Raw genomic sequence first — 23,110 nt, forward strand, 5'->3', positions numbered from 1 at the left:
ATTTAAATTTATTTATTTACTCTTTTTCGTCATCAAAATAAAATATATACAATTAAAAATATGTGATCAAAATTTAAAGATACAATCAAAACACATGCACATATGTAACTATCAAGCCTAAGGCATAAATCCTATTCTTCAAATGCTCTTCATCCAGGCAGCAGATTCTTCCTGAGCTTGGAGGAAAAAGAGCTCTTCTGGATGGGAGGCAAGGACTTTGTGGGTAAGGGAACATGGGAATTGTCCAGAGAAAACTTCTCAGTAAGACTGTAACCAGTCAGATCTGCAAAATGGAGACACAAAGTAGAACAGAGGCCATGATGCAAACCTAAAGCAGCTAAAGCTCCATATTTCATGGGACAGACTTCCTGCACACTTCCAAACAGCTGCACAGGGAAAAAGGCTCCTGCTGGCACTCACGGGAGGCAGGCCAGGGCAAAACCCTGACCCACTTCCACAGAGCTAGCACAGGAACACCCTGGCCTCTGGGCTGCCCTGGGACAGCAGGGAGCCCAGAGCCCTGTGCTTTCCAGGCATGGCTCAGCTGCACATGCCCCCTCCTGCTCCTCTCCATGCCCCACAGCTCAGCAGCCCTACAGCTCCACGGGGCACTGGCAGCAGCCCAGCTCATTGCAGGGGGCACAGGCAGGGCACAGCTGCTCCCTGGGAATATGCACAGGCTCTCTGGGCTGCCACAAGACCCTTCCTCCCACCAGAGATTGGCCCAGCTCCCCCCTCACCTCTGTGTGAGGCTGAGCCATGATCGCCTTCACCTTGTCCTCACTCTGGAGTTGCTTCAGGCCCCCCTGCCATGACTAGGAAGGGCGATGGAGAGAGCGGGGGCAGATGCACACCCGTCCTTAGTATTCCGTCATTTTTGGCACAGCTAAAAAGGCAAATCCGCAGGTGTCCAACTCAGCACTTCCTCAGCTTTCTGGAGAACATCACGCCTTCACCAGCCCAACATTTTGGAGAGGCTTTCCCGCACATGTGGAGGCTTGCTGGCAGCACATTTCTTCAGCTTGGTGCCCATCCCCTTGTAGAGGGCAGAGGCAAGCTTGGTGGCCACAGTGCGGACATTGGCGCTTCGGACAGGCAGCGCCTTGTTCTCCAGGAAGGACCAGAGCACGGGCAGGGCGTAGCGCTGGACCACTTCAGGGCTGCTGGCATAAACCCACTCCACAAGCACTGCCGGGAGAGAGACACAGCTTCTTAACCACCAACCTTAATGCCAACAAGGCTCTCCCTCTGCTTTTGCTTCTTGCAAGCCTCTCTGGCTAAGTTCAGCAAAACAGCACCCAGAGCCCCATGATCCAGAAACGGGCAAAGCAGCTGATCATCCTTGAAACAGAGCCACCAGCCCCTCAGGACTAATTTCTCCAACCAGAGCCTTGTTCCTGTGGCAGACTTCGTACCTTTACTACATTATTTCACAATTTCTTTCTGCATGAACAATGAATGAAGTGTCAAAGTGCCTTTTATTCCCATTAAGAAGGTGTCTAAACCCACACTGAAGATTTGCAAATGCACCGTAGAGAGGAAATGGAGAGATTTCTAATAGAAGGGATGATTCCATTTTTGTAACGTTGATGTCAAGTGCCAGATGTCTCATCTGGCTCTTCCCTTTGCTCAGTGGCACACAGCAAAGGGCAGTATTAGAACACACCTCAAAACTCCAGCCCACCAGCGATGGCTGCTGCTTGACAGCTGGATTAGAAACATCAGTGACTAGCTGGTGTCCTTGGCAGAAGGCTTTTGTGGCTTCCAACAAACAGCTGTTGCAAACCTCAGGGTGTCTTAGATAATTACCCAGACCCCATTGCTGTGGCATTTGAGCATCTCCACATTTTAATGCCACTTCCCCTCCCCATGGTAATGGCCTTTTTTCTTATAATGTCCACTGAAATATAGGGGCATAGAGGGAGAAAAATGCCACACACGAGACTGAAATTCAACCAAACCACAAGTGTTTTCTCTTATTGTCTCTGAAATCTGCTCTCTGCTCATTTTCTGAACTGAACTATATCAAACACAGAGAAAAATTTACTACCAACAGGCTTCTAGCATGGCAGATTTGGCTGAGAGATCAAAACCTGAAATGCTCTGGAGACCATTCTTATTTTCTGATCAGGCATCATGTTATCTAGCAGCCATTTAATATTCTGTGGTGGAAGAGACTTCCTTTTCTCTATGCTGGTAATCCAGCAGCAGTCATCAACATTGAAACAGCTCCTGAAAGTACCCAAAACCAATTCTGCTAAGCGGGAAAGGGTTATGGTACCCATCTTAAAATGGGAATTCATTTGAGTTTAAATGTAATTAAAGACATCGGTGACTGTTGAACATGAGGAACAGCTGTCTGTTCCTACTCAATCTCAGAGAGAACATCTGCTTTTTCTGAAGTAGTCCTAATTTATGGTTAATTCCTTTATTTGAAAAAGAGATCAAAAGAACTGCAAAACTAAATTGCCTATTGCTGGAGATGGACTTTATTCAAATGCTCTTTAAAGGGCCTTTGACATTCCCAATGGCTGAACATGCCCTTTTGAGATTCCTAATGAAGACACAAAGTGTATTAAACCTTGCATTCAAAGATGTTGGCCTAATTAGCAGTGGATTTAGCCCCAGTCAAAGCAAGGCTATCAATCATCTTCTCTACTGTCTATTGAGATGATCATTTTTCCATTCCTTGGCTATTGCTGACATAGCAAACTCCTCTGAGGAATCAATTATCAGCTGCATTTGTAGCATTTTGGACAGTGCTGACACAGGCAGACACTGTTTGCACACCCTGAAATGCTCAGTCCAATGCCACTTTGACAGCACAGGCAGGGAGCCTCAGCACTCTGCTTCTGTCCCTCTGCCCCCAGAGGCTGCCCTGCACTGAATCCGTGCCTCTAATACATCTGTTGAGTTTTCACCTAAGCTGTGACCCCCAGGCTCTGCACGGTTCAGCCTCCAAACTTTCTGAGACAAAAACAAGAATTCTCTGAGAATAAAACTGATCCCCTGAAGCAGCATTTGCCACCATTTTCCCTACAAGTCACAGATGTCCCTGAGCTTCCCAGAGAGGAGCCAGCTGGGGTATTTTTAGCCCCTCCCTTTCCTGGAGCTGGGTTCTGGAGCTGAGATGCCCCAGTGAGAGCTCAGCCCCGAGGCCGAGCGCCGCCCCCATCTCAGATGCTGCACAGCTCTGCAGCAGCCAGGGGAAACCTGCCAAATACACCTGCCATGGGTATTGGGCACGAGGGACAAGCTCAGCACCTCCTGATTTGGAGGAGCTACTCTACTGTCTGTTCACAGGCATTCCCTGTAAAGACTCCCTGGGAAGACCTCTTGGCTTAGGAGGGGAGGCCGTACCTGTGATACGCTCGGTGACATCCAGCAGAGCTTGGCCACTCAGTTGATTCCATTGGTAGCTGAACTCTTTCAGCAGTGATACTTTATCTACAAGTGAAACACATGTTTCCGCTCACTCTTCTGAGGTCATAGGAGAAAGGACAGTGGGGAGGGAAAGGGCAGGGGCAGCCCCATTTTATAAAATAAAGTACATTTCTGCTGATTTTTTAATCCTTCTCTTCTTCCCTTCCAGCCTACAGGGCAGGCTTTTAAATTCCAAAAGAAAAGCTCTCCTTTCACATTTGTAAATCCAAACTTGTCTGCTGTACCAGGAGCTATGTTAAAACATTTCACACCAGGGACCTCAGGAGTTCAGTCACATGTAAGCAGTGAAAGGCTTTTGCATCCCAGAGCAAAAAGGAAGAAGCCCATACTTGGGACACAGAAAGGCACTGAATCAGGCAGTTTGGGGGTTCACAGAGCAGCTGGGGAGGAGAAAGTGGAAACTCCCCTTGAAGACCTGCCTCTTCAGCACTCCTTTTTCCAGGCATATTTCCCCAGTGCGGCATTTTCAGAGCTGACATAAATCTGTGTGGCAAAGGAATTTAGAGCAGCCCTGGCCTATGGAGTTGTTTGCTACAGCCATCTTGCCCCATGCAAAACAACACGTGGAACAACATTGACAGCTGGGTTTACACCTGCTTGTTATAAAGAAATGAACTGGGTGAATCATAAGTTCCCCTTTGAAAACAGAAGACAAAGAAGAAAAGTGGAAAATAGGCAGCTAATGCCTATAATGTGGAGCCTTCCAGGTGGCTGCTCTGCAGAAGCTCTGGGGGGTCAGTGTCCCTTCATGCCAACAGCAAAGCTATTCATCTGGGAGGTCAAACGGGGCCCAAGCAAACTCCAAAACCCGCTTTGCCTCTGAATTGCAGCAAAGCTGTAGTCTGGAACTTGCTCTTCAGGCAAGCAGCACAGAGCCAAGGGCTCCTGGGACTTTTGGGAAAGGCTGGTCACCTTCAAGCCTGTTGGGGGACTGGGGCATAAGGACTGCACCTCCACAGCTTCTGCTGGATGCCAGCTGGAGCGTTCCACAGACAACAGCAGCTATCAAGGCACTCAGCGTTCTCTTGTGTGGGAGAGACAGATGCAGTTGAGCAGAGTCCATGCCAGGGCTCAGCCTTACCTAAATGAGCAATGGCTTCTTCCAGGGCTTTCACAGCTGCGGCACGAACCCTGGGATCCTTGGAGTTCAGGTTCTTTGTTATTCCTTCCACCAAACCGATGACCACCGGGTTCAAGGCACCTTTCAGCACGCCTGTGATTTCAGCCAGCACGTCCAGCGCCTTCTGCTTCACTTTCTTGTGGCTGTCAGATATTCTCAGGACAAAATAATCAAAAATCTGTGAAGAGAACAAACAACATGAAGGCTGGATTCAAATGTCCTTGTTTGAAGAGTGCATGTAGCAGTCAGCAGTGTAAAAGAGGAAAGTGATCCTTTCTGTCAGCTCAGCACTTGCTTGCACAATTTCACTGTTTTCCTGGGGGCCACTCACTGGGATGGTGCCACAACCTCATGCCGGTGGAAAGATTTTCTTCAGGTTTTAAGAGGTTTGGCTGGGGACAGAATAGTTCCTATGCTATTTCTCTCCATTGATAAATCATTAAAACAATTCCATTTCTTAATGCTGAAGACAACCTCTGCTTTAGAAGGGTGGAAGCAGATGTTTACAATGCCTGGTTTTCTATACAGTTGCTTCAAGTACTGAGGCCAATTAGGATTTTGCCAAATCTATGGCTGGAGGAGATCTAAGTTTTCTTTTGTTTGTCTCAGAGGCAGTGTCGGGAGAAGTTCAGGGCTCTGATCAACTCTTCCAGGATCCAGACCATTTCTCTAAGTAACAGGTAGACTTCTGAAATTCAATGTGCTGTACAGCTCTCATTAGAGCAGCTTCAGTCCCCTGACAGCCACATCATCAGGCACCTTTTCCTGGAAAAAGGGAAAAAGCAGCTACTGGGAGGAGAAGGCAGAGATTAGTCCTTAGCTGTTTTCCTCTTTTTCCAAAGAGAAAAAAAGACCCCCCCAGCAAGGGTGAGCACTGTCTTTACCAAGAGGAATAGGAACAAGGATGGAAATGAGTAGCCAGAGTTGTAGCTGTGCAAGACAAGATGGAGTATATAGAAGTATTCTTTAAAAAAACAACTGGGTTTATAAACCAACCCAGCCTGATCCTTCTCTTCCCTATGCAAACCCATTTTTGGTCTAGAGAATAACTGCCATGCCTTCAGTGGCAGGATTCCCTCCACTTAACCCAAGTGGGAGTAGGAGAGAGCAGCAGTTACACCAGCAGAAAATTCTGTCCTCTGATGAACAGCATCAACAGGCACCTGCCAGACAAACACAGCTGGACTGAAATAACTTGTCCTGAAGCCTGAACCTGAATTAAATTTGTCTGGGTAAGAGGGACCAGCGTGTCCCAAACAGCCAGGATGGAGTGCCAAGACACACGGAATTAACTTCACAGCTACAGGCTCAGGAAAGGAGCTGAAGGAAAGGAACAGTGAAGATACCCTACATACTTGGACAATGTTAGTGGAGATGAGCTGGGGGCTGGTTTTACACAGGTCTTGGAGGAGTGCCACTCCTTCCAGCCGTGTCTGAAAGCCCTTGGCTTCCAGGAGATTGTAAAGCTTCTGGAGCAGCTCCGTTCCTTCCACAGCTGGAGGTAACGTGACCTGGGCTTTTGCACGGTGTAGGAGGTGTCCATCAGAGGTAGATTTCACCCTGGGAAATAAAACCAAATGAAGACCTGTTGGTGATAATTATCATAGCATGGCATCCCCATCATGGAAATAATTACCATTGACTCCATGATTCCAGAAGGCTGATCAATCCCTATATTATATTATATTATATTATATTATATTATATTATATTATATTATATTATATTATATTATATTATATTATATTATATTATATTATATTATATTATATTATATTATATTATATTATATTATATTATATTATACATATTAAGAAACTCATCGCCCTTGCAGACAGTCTGATGCAGACACACCAGATTGGTCAATTGAATCCAAACACCATCACCAGTGGCCAATTAAGAAATTACCCTTTGGCAAACAAATCTCCATGACACATTCCACATGTTCACAACAACAGGTGCAGCAAAGGGAAGATAAGACTTGTTTCTCTTTCTTTTCTCTGATCTTCTCACAGCCTTCCCCAGGACAATGCCTGGGAAAGTTGTGCCTGCTGCTCTCTGTGGAGAGAGCTGCAGCCACAGGTAATACCTTCAGTTAATTGTGAGCAAAACATCTTCAGCAGCTTTCCTAATTATGTGATTTCAAGCTGGAAAATCATGAGGCTCTGAAGTGCAACGTGGACCTCATGACAATCACTAAGGGAGACAATCTGCAAGTAACATTCTCAGCAGTGCTCACTCAGGAAAAGCAAGGATGAGGTGCATCTGATCTTTCTTCAGATGGCTGCCAAGGCACACAGGTCACATTGCTTTGTGGAGAAAGACAGACACTACTTCCAAGTTTAAATGCCTCCCCATATGGGACGTGTGTGTCTTATAATAAGGAAACTCATCACTCTGGAGAAGTGTCTCTACAACCAGGCATGACAACCTGGAGAAGTAGCTCGGATGCATCTGAGCAGATAAACAGGGCCGTATTTGAAAGATTCAGAAAATCAGTAACGGAGATAAAACCAGAAGCCAGACACCACAGAACTACACTCACATTCCATTTGCTTCCCTAGAGACCAGATCCACAGCTTAACAACGCCACTGGGAACAATTCTCCTGGATCAACCTGTCTCTTCCATGAGCATGGGAAGATGCTAGCCATGCTACGGAGGCATGTGGTCACTTTCCTGCCACTGCTGAGCATGACAGAGCTAAATTAATCCCCTCTGTTATCAGAGGAGAACAGGTACAAGTAGCTCTGCAACTGCCATGAAGAGAGAGCAAGGAGCAAATTCCTATCTTAAATGCTGATTGCAGCACAGCACAAAATAAACCAAACATGCTGTCCATCAAGCAAATTGTAGGAAGGACAGGAATATCAGGACAAAAAGTCCACATTGAGACACCTGTTGACTGATGTTGCTCAGGAATTGCCTTGCTACTCACTACTCAAACTTGATACTGTTTGAGGGTAAGAAATCCATGATTCAGCCAGGCCAAACCACATGGATGAGAACTGCATCTCTGTGGAATGGCATCTTGCTTCTAGGCTGAGACTTCTCATCCAAGCACCCATCTGAAAAAGACTCCACTCAGATGAAAAAAAAGGCCCTGGTTGAATTTACTTGTCCCAAGTCAGGCAGCAGAAACGTGGCCCTGTCACAGCCTCCACAACACTGCCCTTGCCACTGCACTGGATCGTCTGAGCTGCAACCAATGGGTGCCTTTTTGTCTCCCAACTTTGTGAAAACCCCTCCAGAGAAGTTGTGTTCAGCCTAATGCAGAAGTAGACATTTTTTATCGTAGAGCATTTGTAGGGAAAGGAAACAATCTGTGGCACTGGTCACCTCTGCCAGAAGGATTTTCCTGAGGAAGAGACATGTAAAGCTTGTCATGTGGCTTTGTCACATCTGACAAAAGTGCTCAGTACCGTTTACGAGAAGACAATGTGGCCTGGGGCTTCTTTGAGCCATCATTCCTCTTCTTCACTGGCTCCTTGACAGATGGGCATTCACCCTTCTGGTTTTCCATCCCCTACAAGGACATGGAGAGACCCCATCAATCTTTAGAGTACAAAATAGGAAATTCCCTGTTTAAAACACAAGTTAGAACCAGGACCACTGCTACCAAGGCTTAGGGAAACATTTCCTAACTTACAGATGGAAACAGACCAGAGATTCAGATGCCAACTCTTTGTTTCCAATAGCCCAAGGCAGGTTATTGGTGCTCCCAGACTGAGCAGCAGTCTAAAATCCCAAATTCCTTAGTCTTGAGTACAAATGGGAATAATGCAACCTGGCAGGCAACGAGTGTTTATAGAGGAATCAACAGAAAAAACTGGACTCTTTGGGGGTTGGCCCATTGTGTTGGAAGTCAATTTGGTTCAAGACTCACTCTCCCTGTGCCTGCACAAAGGCATGCTCCCTTCTATAATGTTGATCAAAAAAATTAAATCCCCCCCCAAACAAACAGAGGATTTTCCACTGGATGCTGCTGAATTCATCAAGCTGCTTCCAGCTCCACAGGGCTTGACAGCAGGGCAGTATTCCCAAAAGAGAGACAGTAATTGTAGTAACTAGGATTGACTTGGCCATCTTTTGTAAATTTGGAAATTTTCTTGGTACCACTATTTCCAGTGTTTTTGCAAAGACTCTGTTATCTTCAGAAGCACTGTTCTCACTTAATTGCTTTACTGGGGGCAGAGTAGGGAGAGCGTGGTGGGGGCTTACACTTAAATGTAAACCCATTTTCTCCTCTTTCCCTTTCCTCTTTGTGACTGATATTGGAAATATTCAAAACCCCACTTTTTCTCTAATAGTATCAGTTCCTTTGTGGTCTGCAGGTGAACAGGCTGAGGATTAACAGCTCATTCCCAGGAGCAAAATGATTGAGCAGAAGAGGAATGAGATCAAGACAGATTGGGTATGTTTGATCTCATATTAGCAGTGGCAATGCTTGCACAAAGGAGACATTTCTCCTGCCAAGCACTTACTTTCTTCTTAATTCTTCTCAGAATATCTTCCAGGTCACAGGTGGCAAGAGATTGTTCCAAAAGCATTTTGAATCTTTGATGATTGAGCAACATCTTCACCATCTCCTGTCCATAATGCCTAAGGAAGGATGGAAGGAAGGATGGAAGGAAGGACGGAAACAAAAGAAAAGTGAACAAAGGAAGAGTGTTAACAGAAGAGGCTGATCCCTTAAACTCATCTGGTGCACTCCTTGCATCAGAAGGCGTTACCTACTCAGCAAAGAGGGAGATTTACCTCCACTTGACACTGCTGTCACAGTGCTGTCAGCTGAACACAAGAGGCAAGAGGAGAACGTGGAGCAACAGAAAAATACCATTTCACTCTGAAACTGTGCGTGGGCTTCAGTGGCATCAAAGGATCCCAGGGAACAAGCAAAACGCATCTGCTTTGCTGTCAGAGCCTATTAGCAGTGTCTTGCTGCCATTGCACAATATTTTGCCTTTCTTGAACTGGCAGGGAAGCCAGGACAAAACACCTCATGCATCCTAGTGATTATTCTATACTATATGTAGGCACAGGGGCAGCTAGTTGCTCTGGTGCTCTTGGCAGCTATTAATGGCAATTTAATAATCAAAGGAAGGGGATTTTGGTGGTTTGCGTTGATTTTGCCACTAGGAAACCAGTTTTCTTCAAGAAGAAATTTGGAGCTTACTGAGCCACAGATACCAGCATTCTAGAAATCTGCAGAACATGTTCAGAAAGACTGAATATGTTGGCTAAAGACCCATGAAATATCTCTAGGAAAGTCTGAAGTTACTGAGAAATGGATGTTTGGGATCCTTCAGTGATGAACATTAGCCAGCCCTTTGGCTTTGTGCATCTAAGGCCACACAAAACTGTTGGACTGGCTCATCTGAGCTCTTTTGATCTCAGTAAAGAATCCTTCAAGCCACAGGAAGCTGGCAATGCTCCTTTCTGCTGGCCAACCTCAGGTTACCCAGTACAGCCATTTGCCCAGGCAACCCAGAGCAGTGGTCACAGCACCAAGGCTGGCAGAGCTCTAGGAGCATTTGGACAATGCTCTCAGGCACATGGAGTGACTCTTGAGGCCACTGCACATGAACAGGAGATGGACTCGATGACCCTGATGGGTCCCTTCCAGCTCAGCATATTCCATCATTCCATGACCCTGATTCACACAGTGAGGTAACTTCATAGTTCCTTTAGTTTCCACTCTTTTGTGGTTTTACCTTTATAGGCAGACACAAAAGGGTTTTCCTGCTTTCGGAGGGGAAATGAAGATCATTACCTTGTGTCCTTGTGACAGTCCTGAGCAAGCTTCCCTGCCACGTGTGCCAGCCGCTCAGCCCTGGGGGTGCCTGCGAGCTTTGTGACTCCAATTCTCTCCAGCAGGGACAGGAGGAGTTTGGCCGCACACTTCCGCACCTGGGCGTGGCGGCTCCTGGGAAGGAGAGAGCAAACCCTGGGGCACAGGGAGAAGGAGCAACAGCAGCACAGGCCTTGGCCAGAGCCTGCTCCCTGTCCTCGCTGGGAGAAGGAGGCCTGGCTTCTCCCTGCAGCTTTAGACACCTGCAGAAGGTTCTGTCCTCAGGGAAACACAAAGTTAGCATTGTACAGAAGGCCTGCCTGCAAGGAAGAGGGAGGGATTCAGTCTCCCTGCACCATCTGATACTCCATTTCTTTCACAGTATTTACTCTGAGAAAGATTAAAGAAATAGATTACATTGAGAAATTCTTTAGCAATTAAGGACAAGTCATGCTGAGCCATCACAGGGCACCCACTACACAGAGCTGCAGCAGGATTGAGGCTCTTTCCACCCATTTATCCCCAAATCTGCAGAGCTTTGGAAAAAAAACAAATGCAGGGAAAACACCCTGTGGGCCGTGAAGTTGCAGAATATCCAGCAATGCAGCTTGTTTCTTCTGTGAGGCTTGGCAAGGGATACATCTGAATGTTTTACCCTATTCCAAAGCTGAGGAAGGGGTGGCAGACAGTTTAGCCATGGTGTCCTGTTCTAGAGAGTGTCTCTTGAGAACTATCAAGCCCAGCACCAACATTTAAGGCAGCAGTTGCTTCAACTGTCCCATGGCAATCAGCCTGTGAAGGTGCCTTTACAGTGATTCATCATCTCAAGGCTAACATGAAACATCAGTTTGAATAGAAAGTAGAGTTCTGTGGCCAGGACAGTCATACAAGACTCCTTTTGGCAGGAGCTGCATCTGCTGTGCAGGCTGTGCCACCCCCAGCAGATTGTCCCCCATGTGCTCCACGCCCCAGCAAGCACCCTCTCATTTCTCAAGGTAATGGCATCATGAGGAGACATGGTTTTCCCAGGGCCTCTGTGGTTAGCGCTGTGAAATACCAAACACTGCTCACAGCTGCAATTGCAATTGTCCCTCTTCCCACAAAAGCACAAGGCTCCATCCTCAGCCTTTGCAGGCACTTTCACTTCCCCAGCGGTCACCACATCTAGGAAAATCTGACAGACTGGGAGAACTCCAGGAAGCAGCAGGAAGCTGAGTCAGAGGAGCTCTAGTTTGGATAGCAGGAAAAAGGTTTTTCACCCAGAGGGTGGTTGGGCACTGGAACAGGCTCCCCAGGCCAGTGGTCACAGCACCAAGCGGGACAGAGTTGAAGAAGCATTTGGACAGCAATCTCAGGCACTTGGTGTCACCCTTGGGCTGTTGTGTGCAAGGCCAGGAGCTGGACTCCATGGTCCTGATGGGCCCCTTCCAACTCCCCATATTCTACAAGTCTGGGATTCTGAGAACTAACAGGCTGCAGGAGGGCAGAAATAGGTGACAAGAGGAAAGAAATGAGGTTGATCCGAGAGTCAAGCCACTGAGTTCACAGGAGACACAGGATACAGGACCCTTCCCTTCCACCATTCCCATTCTGTCTCTCATCCCTTCTTCCTCCCACACACTAGAAGGTGAAGAATATCACTAAAAGAAGAAGAACCTACTTGACTCCCATGTCCATGAGGGCAGTCATTGCTCGTGCAGGAGTCACAGTCTCCACCATGATCCCCAGGGTCTGACTGGCTGCTTTCTGAACAAATTCTGGGGAGTTTGACACCATCTGGAGAAGGACCCGAGCAACCTCATCCACCTCAGAGTCCATCTCCTTCTTCAAGGTCACAAAGAGCTCTCCCAGAGTGACGATTGCAGAGTAGGACACCTTGGAACGGAGGTTGGTCACCTGGGCAAGTCATGAGGGGAAACATAAGAACCACCTTGAAAAGCAAGCCAGTTGCCTTCAACAGAAGTCCCAGAAAAAGACAACACATCCCACTGTGTCCAGAGGAACATAAAAGTACAAGAAGAGCAGGAGAGCACAAGCACAGAAAGACACTTACTCTGGCACCAATTTCTGGCCTCAGACCTGCTGATTGCAGGCCTAAAAACAAATTTCCCTAAAGTGTTCTACTTAACTCTCCTAAAATGTCCACAGCTTTGATTTTAGGCCCTTTGACTAGCAAACTGAAGCAAGGGCTGCTTTCAAATCATAAATGCACAAGTCATAAAGACAGAAGAGTCAGGTGCTCCTGTTCAAAAAAGCAACACCAGCAGGTGAAGCACTCAGCCAGGAAACACAAAACACTGGCTCAGGTCTACAGACTAATTTGCAGTCTTGAATTACAGCTTGGGCAGAGACTGGGACTCTGGCAAATAACCTCATCAGTGTCTCAGTGTCTGCATTTGCACATTGCATTATAAAGGCACCACACTCAGAGGAGTGTCAGAGACCAGTAAATACAGCTACATGGAGCCACAGATCCTACAGAGAGCTGACAGACATCAGAAACAGAAGGTCTAAAACCAGAAATGAAGGCAGACCCTGAGCACCCATGGAGATGAACAAGCACATACCTACTCTACACACCGTGTATCAAGTGTGGGGGACAATTCAGAACAATGTTCTCACCTGGCTGGTAACTGCCAAGCAAACGTCACGAAGTCTACACAGCAGGACCTCTGAATGGGACCCAGCCAGGTGTCTGATCTTGAAGAGTCCCTTCTCCTTCAGCTCCCTGAAAGGCAGAAGATTGATTTTTCTCTCCACCAAGGCAGCACCCCTGAAATTACCAGCCTGGCAGCTCAGTCCAACAATGGGAGATGCTTTTCAAGGAGTACTTAATGAAATCGTGGAATGCGTTGCCCCAGGATGCTGTGGCTGTCAAAAGCATACACAAATCCAAGAGGCAAATAGAGGGGTTTCAGAGTGGCATTTAAGAAGACAGCCTTTCTGAAATCTCTGGCACATGATGCCCCTCTGTTGCTGCTTCCTAGAAGCTGTGAGACCGGGCCATGCTGCTGTTTGTTGTCACCTCCCTGTACCTGTTCCTGAGACACAGTCCCACCGGGCTGTTATTGGGGCATTTTCCTTCTTTGTCAGCCCCAGCAGGCAGGGCAGCAGGGAGAGTCTGCACTGGCACTCTGCAGCTGAGGTTCCACTCTATGATCTAGGCCTGTCACCCCCTCCACTGCACCTCACATATTCCCCAAAAAAGCAGCAGGATGTCCCAGGAGATTCCACCCCTGGGCAAGAACTGTTGAAAGTCTGGCTTTTCCCAAAAATCCCTACCTAAAAGAACCCCCACAACAGCAACATGTTATTTAAAAGCTGCAAGCAACTCTGTCTCTCAGCACTTGCTTTGTGCAGGCCCTCAGCTACAGGAAGGTATGTGAGGCATCAGGGCTGCAGCACAGGGCTGGTGACCGATCCCACGGGCACCCCTGAGTGTCACCCGGACCCCCCACACCTGCAGAAGCTCTCTGCACCTCACAGGGCACCAAAGAGAAATGGGGAAGAGAAAGCAGAAGAGAAAGGGCAAAACAAAGGTGACAGCACAAGGAGATGCATGGTGGCAGATTTTTCCTGCTTATCCCAGTGTGAATGGAGTCCTTACCCCTGTGAGAATGAAGCATCCACCAGGGAGTGATCAAAAATATATCAAAAAGAAAACCAATATCACCTAACATTTTAGTTATCACCTCTGGGCCTCCGTCTGCCTGTGTATAATTTTGGGACACATTGTATTGACAAAACCTCTCAGGCCCATGTGAAGCAGTGAGAAGGAAAAGTAGCATTCCAAAAGTGCAAGATTCCTAGAGGATTTCATTTCTTTTTCCTTCCCTTCTGCCATGAGCCCTTCAGGAGTAATGACAGGCTGAGGGACTTGAAAGCACAACTCAGTCCATTTCTCAAACAAAGGAATTCCCTGGAGCTGATTCTGGGACTCCCACGCAGGAGCTCAGAGGGAGACCCTGTCCCCTGCCATTGCTGGCAGCAGTGGGAGCAGAGAGGAATCTTACTCAGTCCCACTGGGCCAGAGGCTCAAGGCACCCAAATCTCTACACTCAAAACTTCTGCCATCCTGCTTCTGCCTTCAGCCAGCAAATCATCTCATTCCAGAGCTTTTCTCTTCCCTCAAGGTTTCCTTTGCAGCTCCATGGAGCAGCAGGCAAAGCGAGGAAACAGCACGGACCTGCTGCAGCTGGAGCACTGCTGCAGACCAAGGCCAAGAAAAGGCTGCTCTCAAATCTTTATCCTCTGCCTGCTCTGCAGTGGTTTCACCAGCGCCCTTTGGCCCTCTGGGCTCTCGGGGCTCAGAGGCACTAGCAAGACACGCTTCTAACCTGCCTTCATGCCAAGAGGGACACAGAGTGAACAGGGCCTTTCTTACCAGTCATCGCTGCCGAGCAAGGAGAGTGCCTCCAGCAAGGACTGCTGTGGATCTGAAGAGGCCGTGTCCTTCTGCCCATGCCCACGGAGCGGCTCCTCTCGGCGCTCGGCACCAGTGGCCGTCTGCGAGGTCACTGCAAGGAGAGGCTCAGCCATGGGCGCTGCAGCCCCGGGCAAGGCACCCCGCCATGGAGCGGCCTGCAGCCCCATCTCCCAGCCAGGGTTTGCGTGCTGCAAAGTGGCACTGGGTCAGAGACTTCCCTGCTGGCTGGCTCCTTGGGCTCCTTGCTTTCTCCCAGCCCCTCCCATGCTGGGCACAGCTCCAGGCTAAACCTGACAATTGTCCCCGCAGCGCCAGCTCCCAAGTGCCACAGGTACCACAGCCAGCGGCAGGTTCCTGCGGCCGCAGAGCTCCCGCTCCCTGCGAGACAGCGCTGACCAGCAGCACTTGCTACCCCGGAGGGACCCCCTCAGGTGCCCCTCTTGCCTCAGCGCCCTGATTTCCCCCAGCCCTGAGGACAGGGGCACTCTGCAACTCCCTGAGGAGAGACCTGCAGCTGCCTGGAGACAGCACCAAGCCAAGCCTGAACAACCCAGCCCTGCTGGCCTGGCTGAATCCCCACGGAGCAGCTACCAGGGAACTGCCATACCTGACCCTTCCCACCTGACAGCGCCTCTGTTTCCTTTGACTGCAAAGATTCTAGACAGCAGGCAGCTGAGTGCACAGACATTTTAGCCTGCTCTTGGAAAGGGAGCAGTTTTTGATTTTGTTCTTTCCAAGCATCAGGAATCTTTACTCTTTCAGAGGTACACACTGCCAGTATTTCAAAGATGTTGAGCTGAAATGTATTTGCCATCTAACGGATGTGTTTGCAAACTCAGCAGTTTCTAAGCTTTCTCTTGTGGAAAAATTCAATTTCCAGACTAGACAGTTGACAAAAAAAGCCTTCCAAATGCACTCTGGGGATAAAAATATGCAAGTACAGATCCACACTTTCAGCAGACGCACTCTCTTGTTAATCACTTGACCTGGGTTTGCCTTAACTGAATTTTTTGGTAATGGAAAAAAAGTTTACAAGTTATGAGAAAAATCTGGTGATAAATGCATTTCTTATGAAAACCATGTGTCATCAAAAAGCACTGTCAATCAAACATTTCATCTTGTGCACTCAAAAGCTCATTGTCTAATGTGTAGATGAAAACTTGAGCTGTCTAAAATGATGGAGCACAAATATTGCACAGAATTTAGATGAACAGCTCTAGACTCTGTAGGGTTTTTGTGCTGCCTTGCATGTTCTCACAAAGCATAGAGGAATGACAACATCAAAAATATTCAGAGGGGAGCTAATCTGGATGTCACTGAGGTACCCCAGCCACTGACACCAGTGATGTCACTGCAGATGTATGGAGACATACACATCTAGATTCACTTTGAATGGAGAGCCACGTCAGGCTAGCTCTGGTCAATTCTGAACAGGGAAGTAGCATCACTAGAAAAGAGCATTCAAAGTAGCATTCCTAGCTCCCTTCGTCTTCTCTCACCCTACTTGGGATCACAGCACAGGCAGGCTACCCTCAAAGGAGAGACAAGAGCCACTAGGGACTATCTGCTGTCTCTTTACTGCAGGCAGCAAACAGCCTGGGAGCAGCAGGCAGCCCCTCCTGGCTCTCATCTGCTGCACACGGCTGCTGTATTTGCTGGGTGACACAGGAGGCACTGCTTGTTCCCTCTTGGCACTGCAGGCTGTGGGATGGTGGCAGCGAGGAGCCATCGGGCACTTCTGGGAGCAGCAGCACGACTGCACCAAGCCGCTGACTGCCCCGCAGAGACAGCCCTTGCTGGGATAGCAGAAAAGCCGGCTGCAGAACTGGACAGCAGCACAGGCAGAGGGCCCAGATGGTGAGTGAACAACTGATCGTGGTGCTTCTTGTAGGTGCACGCTGAGCACACCCTGGCAGACTGCCCTGCAGCTCATGCCTGCAGTCGCATCTGCCTCCTGGCACCAGTGCTGTAGTTTGGACTGTCAGGATGGGCAAAAGTCAGAGCTTAGGCCTTGACCCCTGCTTTATTCAGTTCAACTTTCCAATGGATCTCTAAGAACCAAGTGCTCCAGTACTACCAAGCTGGAGTAACTCAAAAGTAGATTTGCTGTTCATTCTCAGGACAGACTATGGACCCAAGATCCCAGCTGTGCTGGCTGAGGCAGGAGGCAGTTGGTGCTCCTTGTGCAAGGAAAAACCCATGTGGAAAAAGCTGCCAGGGAGCAGGCTTACCTGAGGAGCCGCGTGGGAAGCTGCCATCCCCATGGATGATGGGCATACTGGGCAGTAAGGGCATGTTGTCCTGCTTCCTCAAGACCTTCTTCTTCAAGGCACTACCAGGGTGTTTCCTCTGCCCTCTAGAAGCTGTGCCATCGACAGGTGGTAGGCTAAAGGCTGCAGGGACCAAAGAGGAGCTTGTAAGTGGAGAGTGCTGGACAGGGTGACAATGGAAAGGGCCAGAAAACTTGCCAGAGCTAGGTAACATCTCTTTGTTATCCCAAAGAACTTCAAGCATAACAAAGGACTACCACTTTATACCAAGTACAACACTAACATGGGACAATGATCACAGAATCCTAGAAGAGTTTGGGTTGGAAGGCACCTTTAAGCACCATCTAGTCCAACCCCCATGAGCAGGGACATCTTCATCTAGACCAGGTTCCTCAGAGCCCCATGTAAGCTGGCCTTGAACACCTTCAAGGATGGAACAACAACAGCTTCTCTGGGAAAACCCTTCCAGCTTTTCATCCCCGTTCATTAAAAAATAAAAAAAAATTCCTTATATCTTATCTAAATGTATCCTCTTCTAGCTTCAAACCAAATTGCAGTGATGCTTCCCCTAAGAAACAAGGCAACCCAGTATTGCTTTGCTTTTGTTTTCCTGTTCCAGAGCCTGGCTGGGGAAGTTACCAAATAAAAGTGCATTTAACCTTGGGTGATGCCCTTGGGTTGCCACCTAAGGACCCCGCTGCCACCCTCGGGCAGCGCTCACAGCCCTGCAGTCAGAGCCCCTCAGCTGGGATTCAATAGGGAACACTGCTTGCTCCTGGGGATACATCAGAAGCACTGGCTTCAGCACAGCTCTACAGTGCCAGCTCCTCAGCAGGGAGTGGCAGGAGAAGGATCTCTGCTGTTTTCATTAGAAGCACTTGAATTGTGTTTCTTCCAGGTTGCACCCTGGTTGAAAAGCATTCTTTTGGACTCCCCTTCCCTGGAGGCTGCTCTCCAGGAGAGAGTCTGAAGCCCCAGTGTACTTTGCAAGACAGAATTTTCTACTCTCAAAGACTTTAGAGGTGAAGGGGGGAAGCTGATATTCTGTTACTGACTCAGTGAGGCCATGGGCAAGACACTTCATGCCTCTCTAGTTTTCTTTGGGAAATGAAAAAAAATCCTCTGCAAGCTTCCACTCAGATGCAAGCCAAACAGCTCCCCAGTCTGATTGCAACACTGTGCAAAGGGCAAGCAAGTGGTCAAAAAGGACCACAAGTGTAGGCACCACTTACTTGCTTCAGCTGCATCCCCAGGCTCGACTGTCTCAGGAAGAAGCTGCGAGGATGTTTTCCTTTGTCTCCTTTTCTTCATCTCTCTCTCAAAGAGCTCTGCATCCTTCCGCTCTAAGTTCTTCTGAGCCAACATGCACAACGCAGCACGGATCTAGGTGCAATGGAAATACATCATGGACTGTAAGCAGAGACACACAAAGCAGACACACCATCTCATCAGGAGCACAGAGTCCCTAGAGTGCCATAGGCTCAGTGCAGCTCCATACACATTCCAATAGTTTCAGAGGAATGTCTCCCGTCCTCACCTGGGCAATTACACACAGTGAGGTGTCATGAGAAAACAAGTTGCAGAAACACTGATGTTAATGAGCAGAAAACTTGAGAATGAGGGGGCTGTGAGACACAGCCAGAAAGGTAAACCAGGAGTAATCAAACACTGCCATCTTCTTTTGCAGCCTTGCTTACACCCAACATTAGAATCTTTGCTTCTCTGCTTCCCAGGATGCACTTTGCCCACGTTCACTGATGGGTAGCTTGCTCTGTCATTCCGAACTTCTCTAAAACAGCCTTTGCACATAAAGAATGCTTCTGGCATGACCTTAGTACCATCTCCAAACCAGGGACCTTGGCACCACTGGAAACAGCCAAGCAATTGCTCTGTAGCTGTCCAGTATATTCCCAAGGGAATCCCCATCCGCCAGGAGTGGAAGATTATGATTGTCCGTGACATTTTGGGCCAAGCACTAAACAGCCACTGGAAAGGAAGTCTGCTCATCCCTGTCCATATCCCTTACCTTTCCAAAGCCGTCCCTCAGGTCTTTGTCACTCGTGAGACCAGGACTGGTGGGATGATCTGTCTCCTTGGCCTGGCTCAGTCGGAGGCCTGGTAATGGAAGCAAAGGTTCCTGTAAATCTCTGGCAGACTTCAGGCCCCCAAAAACACATTGCTGGCCAACAGGCAAGACAGGTTCCAGACTGCAGAGCTCTCAAGACACAGAGATTGTGATTGACAGCAGCAAGGTACAATGCCTAGACCCTGTCCCAAGGGATGGGCTACTGGCAGCAGACATGACATTACTCTGTTGGCCAGCAGACTGAAACCTGCTGCATGAAGAAGGCCTCAGCCCCTGGATGCTGGAGAGCCTCTGTGTCTGATAGAGAAGGGCAGAGATGGGGATTGCTCTTGACAGAGGTTCTTATCTGCCCTTATTCTTATCTGCCCTTATTCATGCTGATTTTAGTAAACATCTTCTTTTGGGTCCTGAAAGTCCCAGGTTCTAATACCTGTATGCATTGAGATCAACGTCTTCTTCTCTTTGTTGGAATATTTTAGAGCACATTCAAAGAAAAGCTTAGCATTGCAGGAGTGTTACCCAAACATGAACTGTGTTCTTGACACTAGATATTCATTTTCCTCAAGGATTTTCCTTCTAAACTGTATGAGACTGGGCCACTTTTGGGCCAGCCTAACTAGAGGCTGATTTTCTAACTGCAAGTAGAACAGTGGAGCTCATTCTGAAATACTCGCCAACAGAGCTGTTAGAACTAAGAGAACTAATTCTTTACATGGCTTCACCGAGGATAAATTCACATGGCAGCCAAGCAGTTTGAGAGGAATACCTGTGTTAAAACTGGATTCCTTCACCCTGTAGAATGCTTGGGTCAGTAATAAAAGAGAGACAGCTCAGGATTAATGAGATAGGTATTTTCTAGTCCAGAAATAGTCCAGAAAAAAGGTCCACTTACTTACTGAGCAATGCTATTCCCTAGCTGCACATCAGCAATTAAGGAGTCATTCCAAAGGGGCCGTAGCCAGGATTTGGCAGAACTAACCCTGAGCAAAGGGACCAGGGGATCTGATCCCTTTTTCTGCATCAGCAGAAGGACTTCTTCAAGTCTCATCTCTCCTATCATGACACGCCCAGAGATGGCAAAGGAACAACATCAGTGTCCTTGAGGCTTTCAACTTGAAAGCATTGGCTGACCCAGATGCACCAGAGACTGCATTTTGTCTGGCACAGTTCCACTTGCCAGGGATCAGGCAAGACAGGGAGGGAGGACAAGGCAGAAGGCATCTCCTCCCCCAGCCTCAGCCTGCAACACTGACACAGGCAGAGAGAGCCGGGCAGGAGATTTGTCATGCTGAACCTGCCATAGGTGGCTTTGGGCTTGTGCTGTCACAGGATGACAAACTCAGACCCTGCAGAGGATGCATCCATTTGGAAGGCACTTTATCCCTAACTAGAAAATTTATAAGGACATTCTGTCAGAGGAGGTGGTCCTATTTCAGCCAAGACAAAACCAGGCAATGTCCATGAATCTCCTTCACATCGCAGAGGCTTCAGCTCAGAAACTGCCCCAAGGAAAGGTTTTTTGCATCAAAAGCAGGAGGAAGGAGTGGCAGCATTTCTCATTTCATGCAAAAGGCCTTCTTTTTCCCTACTAATTGTGACACTAGAAAGGCTGCAGGGAGACAAAAGGCATGGGCAGGATGGAGAGGAATGTTTCCTTTCTCTGCACTGCATTTCCAGTGCCCCAAGGTACCACTGCAGCTCCTGCCACTCAGCACTAGTCACTGGAGGAATTTTCACAGCACCGCCAGACAACACTCCCAGGGACTGGGCTCTGGGAGAGTCCACCGAGCCCGTCAAGGAAATAAAAGGAATTTAAAGAAATGTTTAAAAGAATGGGTTTAACCAAGCTTTCCAAATGTGACCTCCGAGTCAAGACTACAATGGTCATTTTAGGACAGACATGCTCTGTACCTACCTGCATCTTCACAGTTCTCTTTGTTTTGGCTGCTGCATTCTGGCCTGGAGAAAATGGAGGACAAAAGAACATGTGAGGAGGTAGAAAGAGAATGGAGGGAATGGGAGTACCATGAAAGGAGGCAAACCTTCTTAGCATGGGCACTATGATGAAGGAGGAAATGCAACACAGAAACCCAAGAGGATACAAAGCTAATTCATTGTCCTTAAGCTTTCGGTTGCTGGAGTCACACAGAGCTGGCCAAGCTCTGTGTGAAACAATGGCCAAGTCCAGCAGAGGACCCTTTTTGAGGTGCTTTGAAGCCTTCCTCCCACTTCCCCACCACCACCTCTGCTCTTGGGGCATTGGTGTTGCCTTTGACCTTATGCTAGATCATCATAGATGGGCAAAATGGTGAATACACAGAGGTTTGCCTAAATGCATGGGACACCTGATGGGCAAAATAACCACACGAGACAGGAAGAGAGGGGTGAACAGCACACTGCAACAGCAGACACCATGGCTTACCTCATCTCCTGGGACTCCTGGCATTCCAGCTGCGGAGAGCTTTGCAGAGACCCCGCAGCACTGCCAAGAGGGGGACTTAGTGCCTTGCGTATGGGGGGGATCAAAGGTGGTCCCAAGGACCCCTTCTTCATATCCCCTCCACTGGAATACAGCAAGGAGGTCTGCAAAGAGTAGAACACAGTGCTCAGATCAAGCATCCAGCCTTGCCCCCATTCATGCCTCAGGATATTTAGACAGGCATTTAACTGGGCCCTGGCAGGAAAGGACAAGGCAAACTGATGGAGCAGCTTGGCCCACGATGGGGAATGCAAAGGGAAGTGGTGAGGGACAGCCCATGTCACACATTTGCCACCTCTCCCCGCATGCTCAGTTCTCTCCAAGAGTGGCTACGTTCCCAGCTGGCATTCACGTGTTTGACATCTAGATGTTCTCAGGTACCACTACCTCCACTGGCCTTTTGGACAGCATGGGAGTGGCTTTAGATCACTATTCTCTCCCTGGCCCTAAGGTGCCTAACAGCCAGTGCTCATCTCCAGCCAAGTCCCCACCAAGCCCTTCTACAGGACGTCAAAACCTGCTTTTCTCAAGCCCGCCTTTCTTCTGCTGCTGCCCTTCCTTCCTGCAGTTCCCCAGCAGCCTTTGAGCCCTGATGCTGCTGAGCTCTCAGGATGCTCGCTGCTCTCCAGCTGCCACACATCCATCATCTCAGGCTCCCTGGCTTTGAGGAAGTTCAGCAGAGCTCCCTGCCCTGCTGCTCTCTGGAAGGTCTCTGCCTGCCCAAGTTCCTCCAGGGCTCCCATGCCATAGCCAGCAATGGGGGTGGAGGCAGCAGGGGCAGATGCACACCCTTCCTTCGTATCCCATCATTTCTGGCCCAGCTAAAGAGCCAAACCAGGACCTGTTCATACTCCACTGAAAGGGTCGGTTCCTGTCAGGGATACACTGGGCCTTTTCTCAGCAAGGCTGAAATCAACTACCAGAGCCTTTGACTGGACATTCTCTCCTCCAAAACTGTTGTTCATCTGCCTCCTCCAGCTCCCCACGGCAAACCCAAAACAGCTGCAGGTCCTGGCACTGCTGCCGTGGTAATCGTGGGGCTGGGCTCTGGGCTGCTCTCCCCATGGCCACCTCCCATCCCTTCCCTCTCAACAAAGCCCTGCCGGAGCACACAGCTGCCCAGAAGCTGACAAAGTCTAGAAAGAGCATCAGAGACAACTGTGCTGAGGGCACGGCTGTACGGCTCAAAAGATGAGACAACCTGGAACTGACTTTGCAGGACTGCCTCTTCCAGCAAAAATCTTTTTTCATCCAAACCAGACACAGCTGACAGAAAACACCACCAAGACATAGACATGGTTCACAGATACCCATAGGTTACTAAATCGAGAAGGACAGCTTGTCCAGAGTGGACAACTTCAGCAGCTCTGACTGCTTGTTGGTGTTTTCTCAGCCATAAGACAGAGGAGGAACCACGACAGAGCCCAGAATCCATTCAAAGACCTCTCCTCTTATTGACAGGCGCTGAGGACGTGAAGTCTGCACTACACACCCA

At 48.6% G+C, this 23,110-nt stretch overlaps 1 protein-coding gene across 1 annotated transcript; it reads right to left on the reverse strand.

The window, feature by feature from the left end:
* Nucleotides 1-277: 277 nt before the first annotated feature.
* On the reverse strand, nucleotides 278-21,689 carry LOC119696281 (TOG array regulator of axonemal microtubules protein 2-like). The gene is made up of 17 exons (XM_038126006.1): nucleotides 21,559-21,689; nucleotides 21,052-21,095; nucleotides 19,077-19,165; nucleotides 18,283-18,433; nucleotides 17,012-17,173; nucleotides 14,739-14,871; nucleotides 12,977-13,082; nucleotides 12,015-12,250; nucleotides 10,337-10,489; nucleotides 9,048-9,165; nucleotides 7,986-8,089; nucleotides 5,920-6,124; nucleotides 4,526-4,742; nucleotides 3,361-3,447; nucleotides 989-1,188; nucleotides 741-815; nucleotides 278-283 (listed from the first exon to the last, which is right to left on the reverse strand). The coding sequence occupies exons 1-17, from the start codon at nucleotides 21,687-21,689 to the stop codon at nucleotides 278-280; spliced, it is 2,217 nt and encodes a 738-aa protein (XP_037981934.1).
* Nucleotides 21,690-23,110: the final 1,421 nt, after the last annotated feature.

This window comes from Motacilla alba, unplaced genomic scaffold (assembly GCF_015832195.1).
Source record: "Motacilla alba alba isolate MOTALB_02 unplaced genomic scaffold, Motacilla_alba_V1.0_pri HiC_scaffold_28, whole genome shotgun sequence".
NCBI lineage: Eukaryota > Metazoa > Chordata > Aves > Passeriformes > Motacillidae > Motacilla > Motacilla alba.

What these genes read in the sequence shown, in the direction of transcription:
- LOC119696281 (XM_038126006.1), bottom strand. Translation starts at nt 21,689, where the DNA reads ATGAAGAAGGGGTCCTTGGGACCACCTTTGATCCCCCCCATACGCAAG. An exon ending in CAGGAGTCCCAGGAGATGAG is followed by an intron (nt 21,096 to 21,558) that starts GTAAGCCATGGT and finishes CATTTTCTCCAG; the next exon opens with GCCAGAATGCAGCAGCCAAA. An exon ending in TGGGGATGCAGCTGAAGCAA is followed by an intron (nt 17,174 to 18,282) that starts GTAAGTGGTGCC and finishes TGGTCCCTGCAG; the next exon opens with CCTTTAGCCTACCACCTGTC.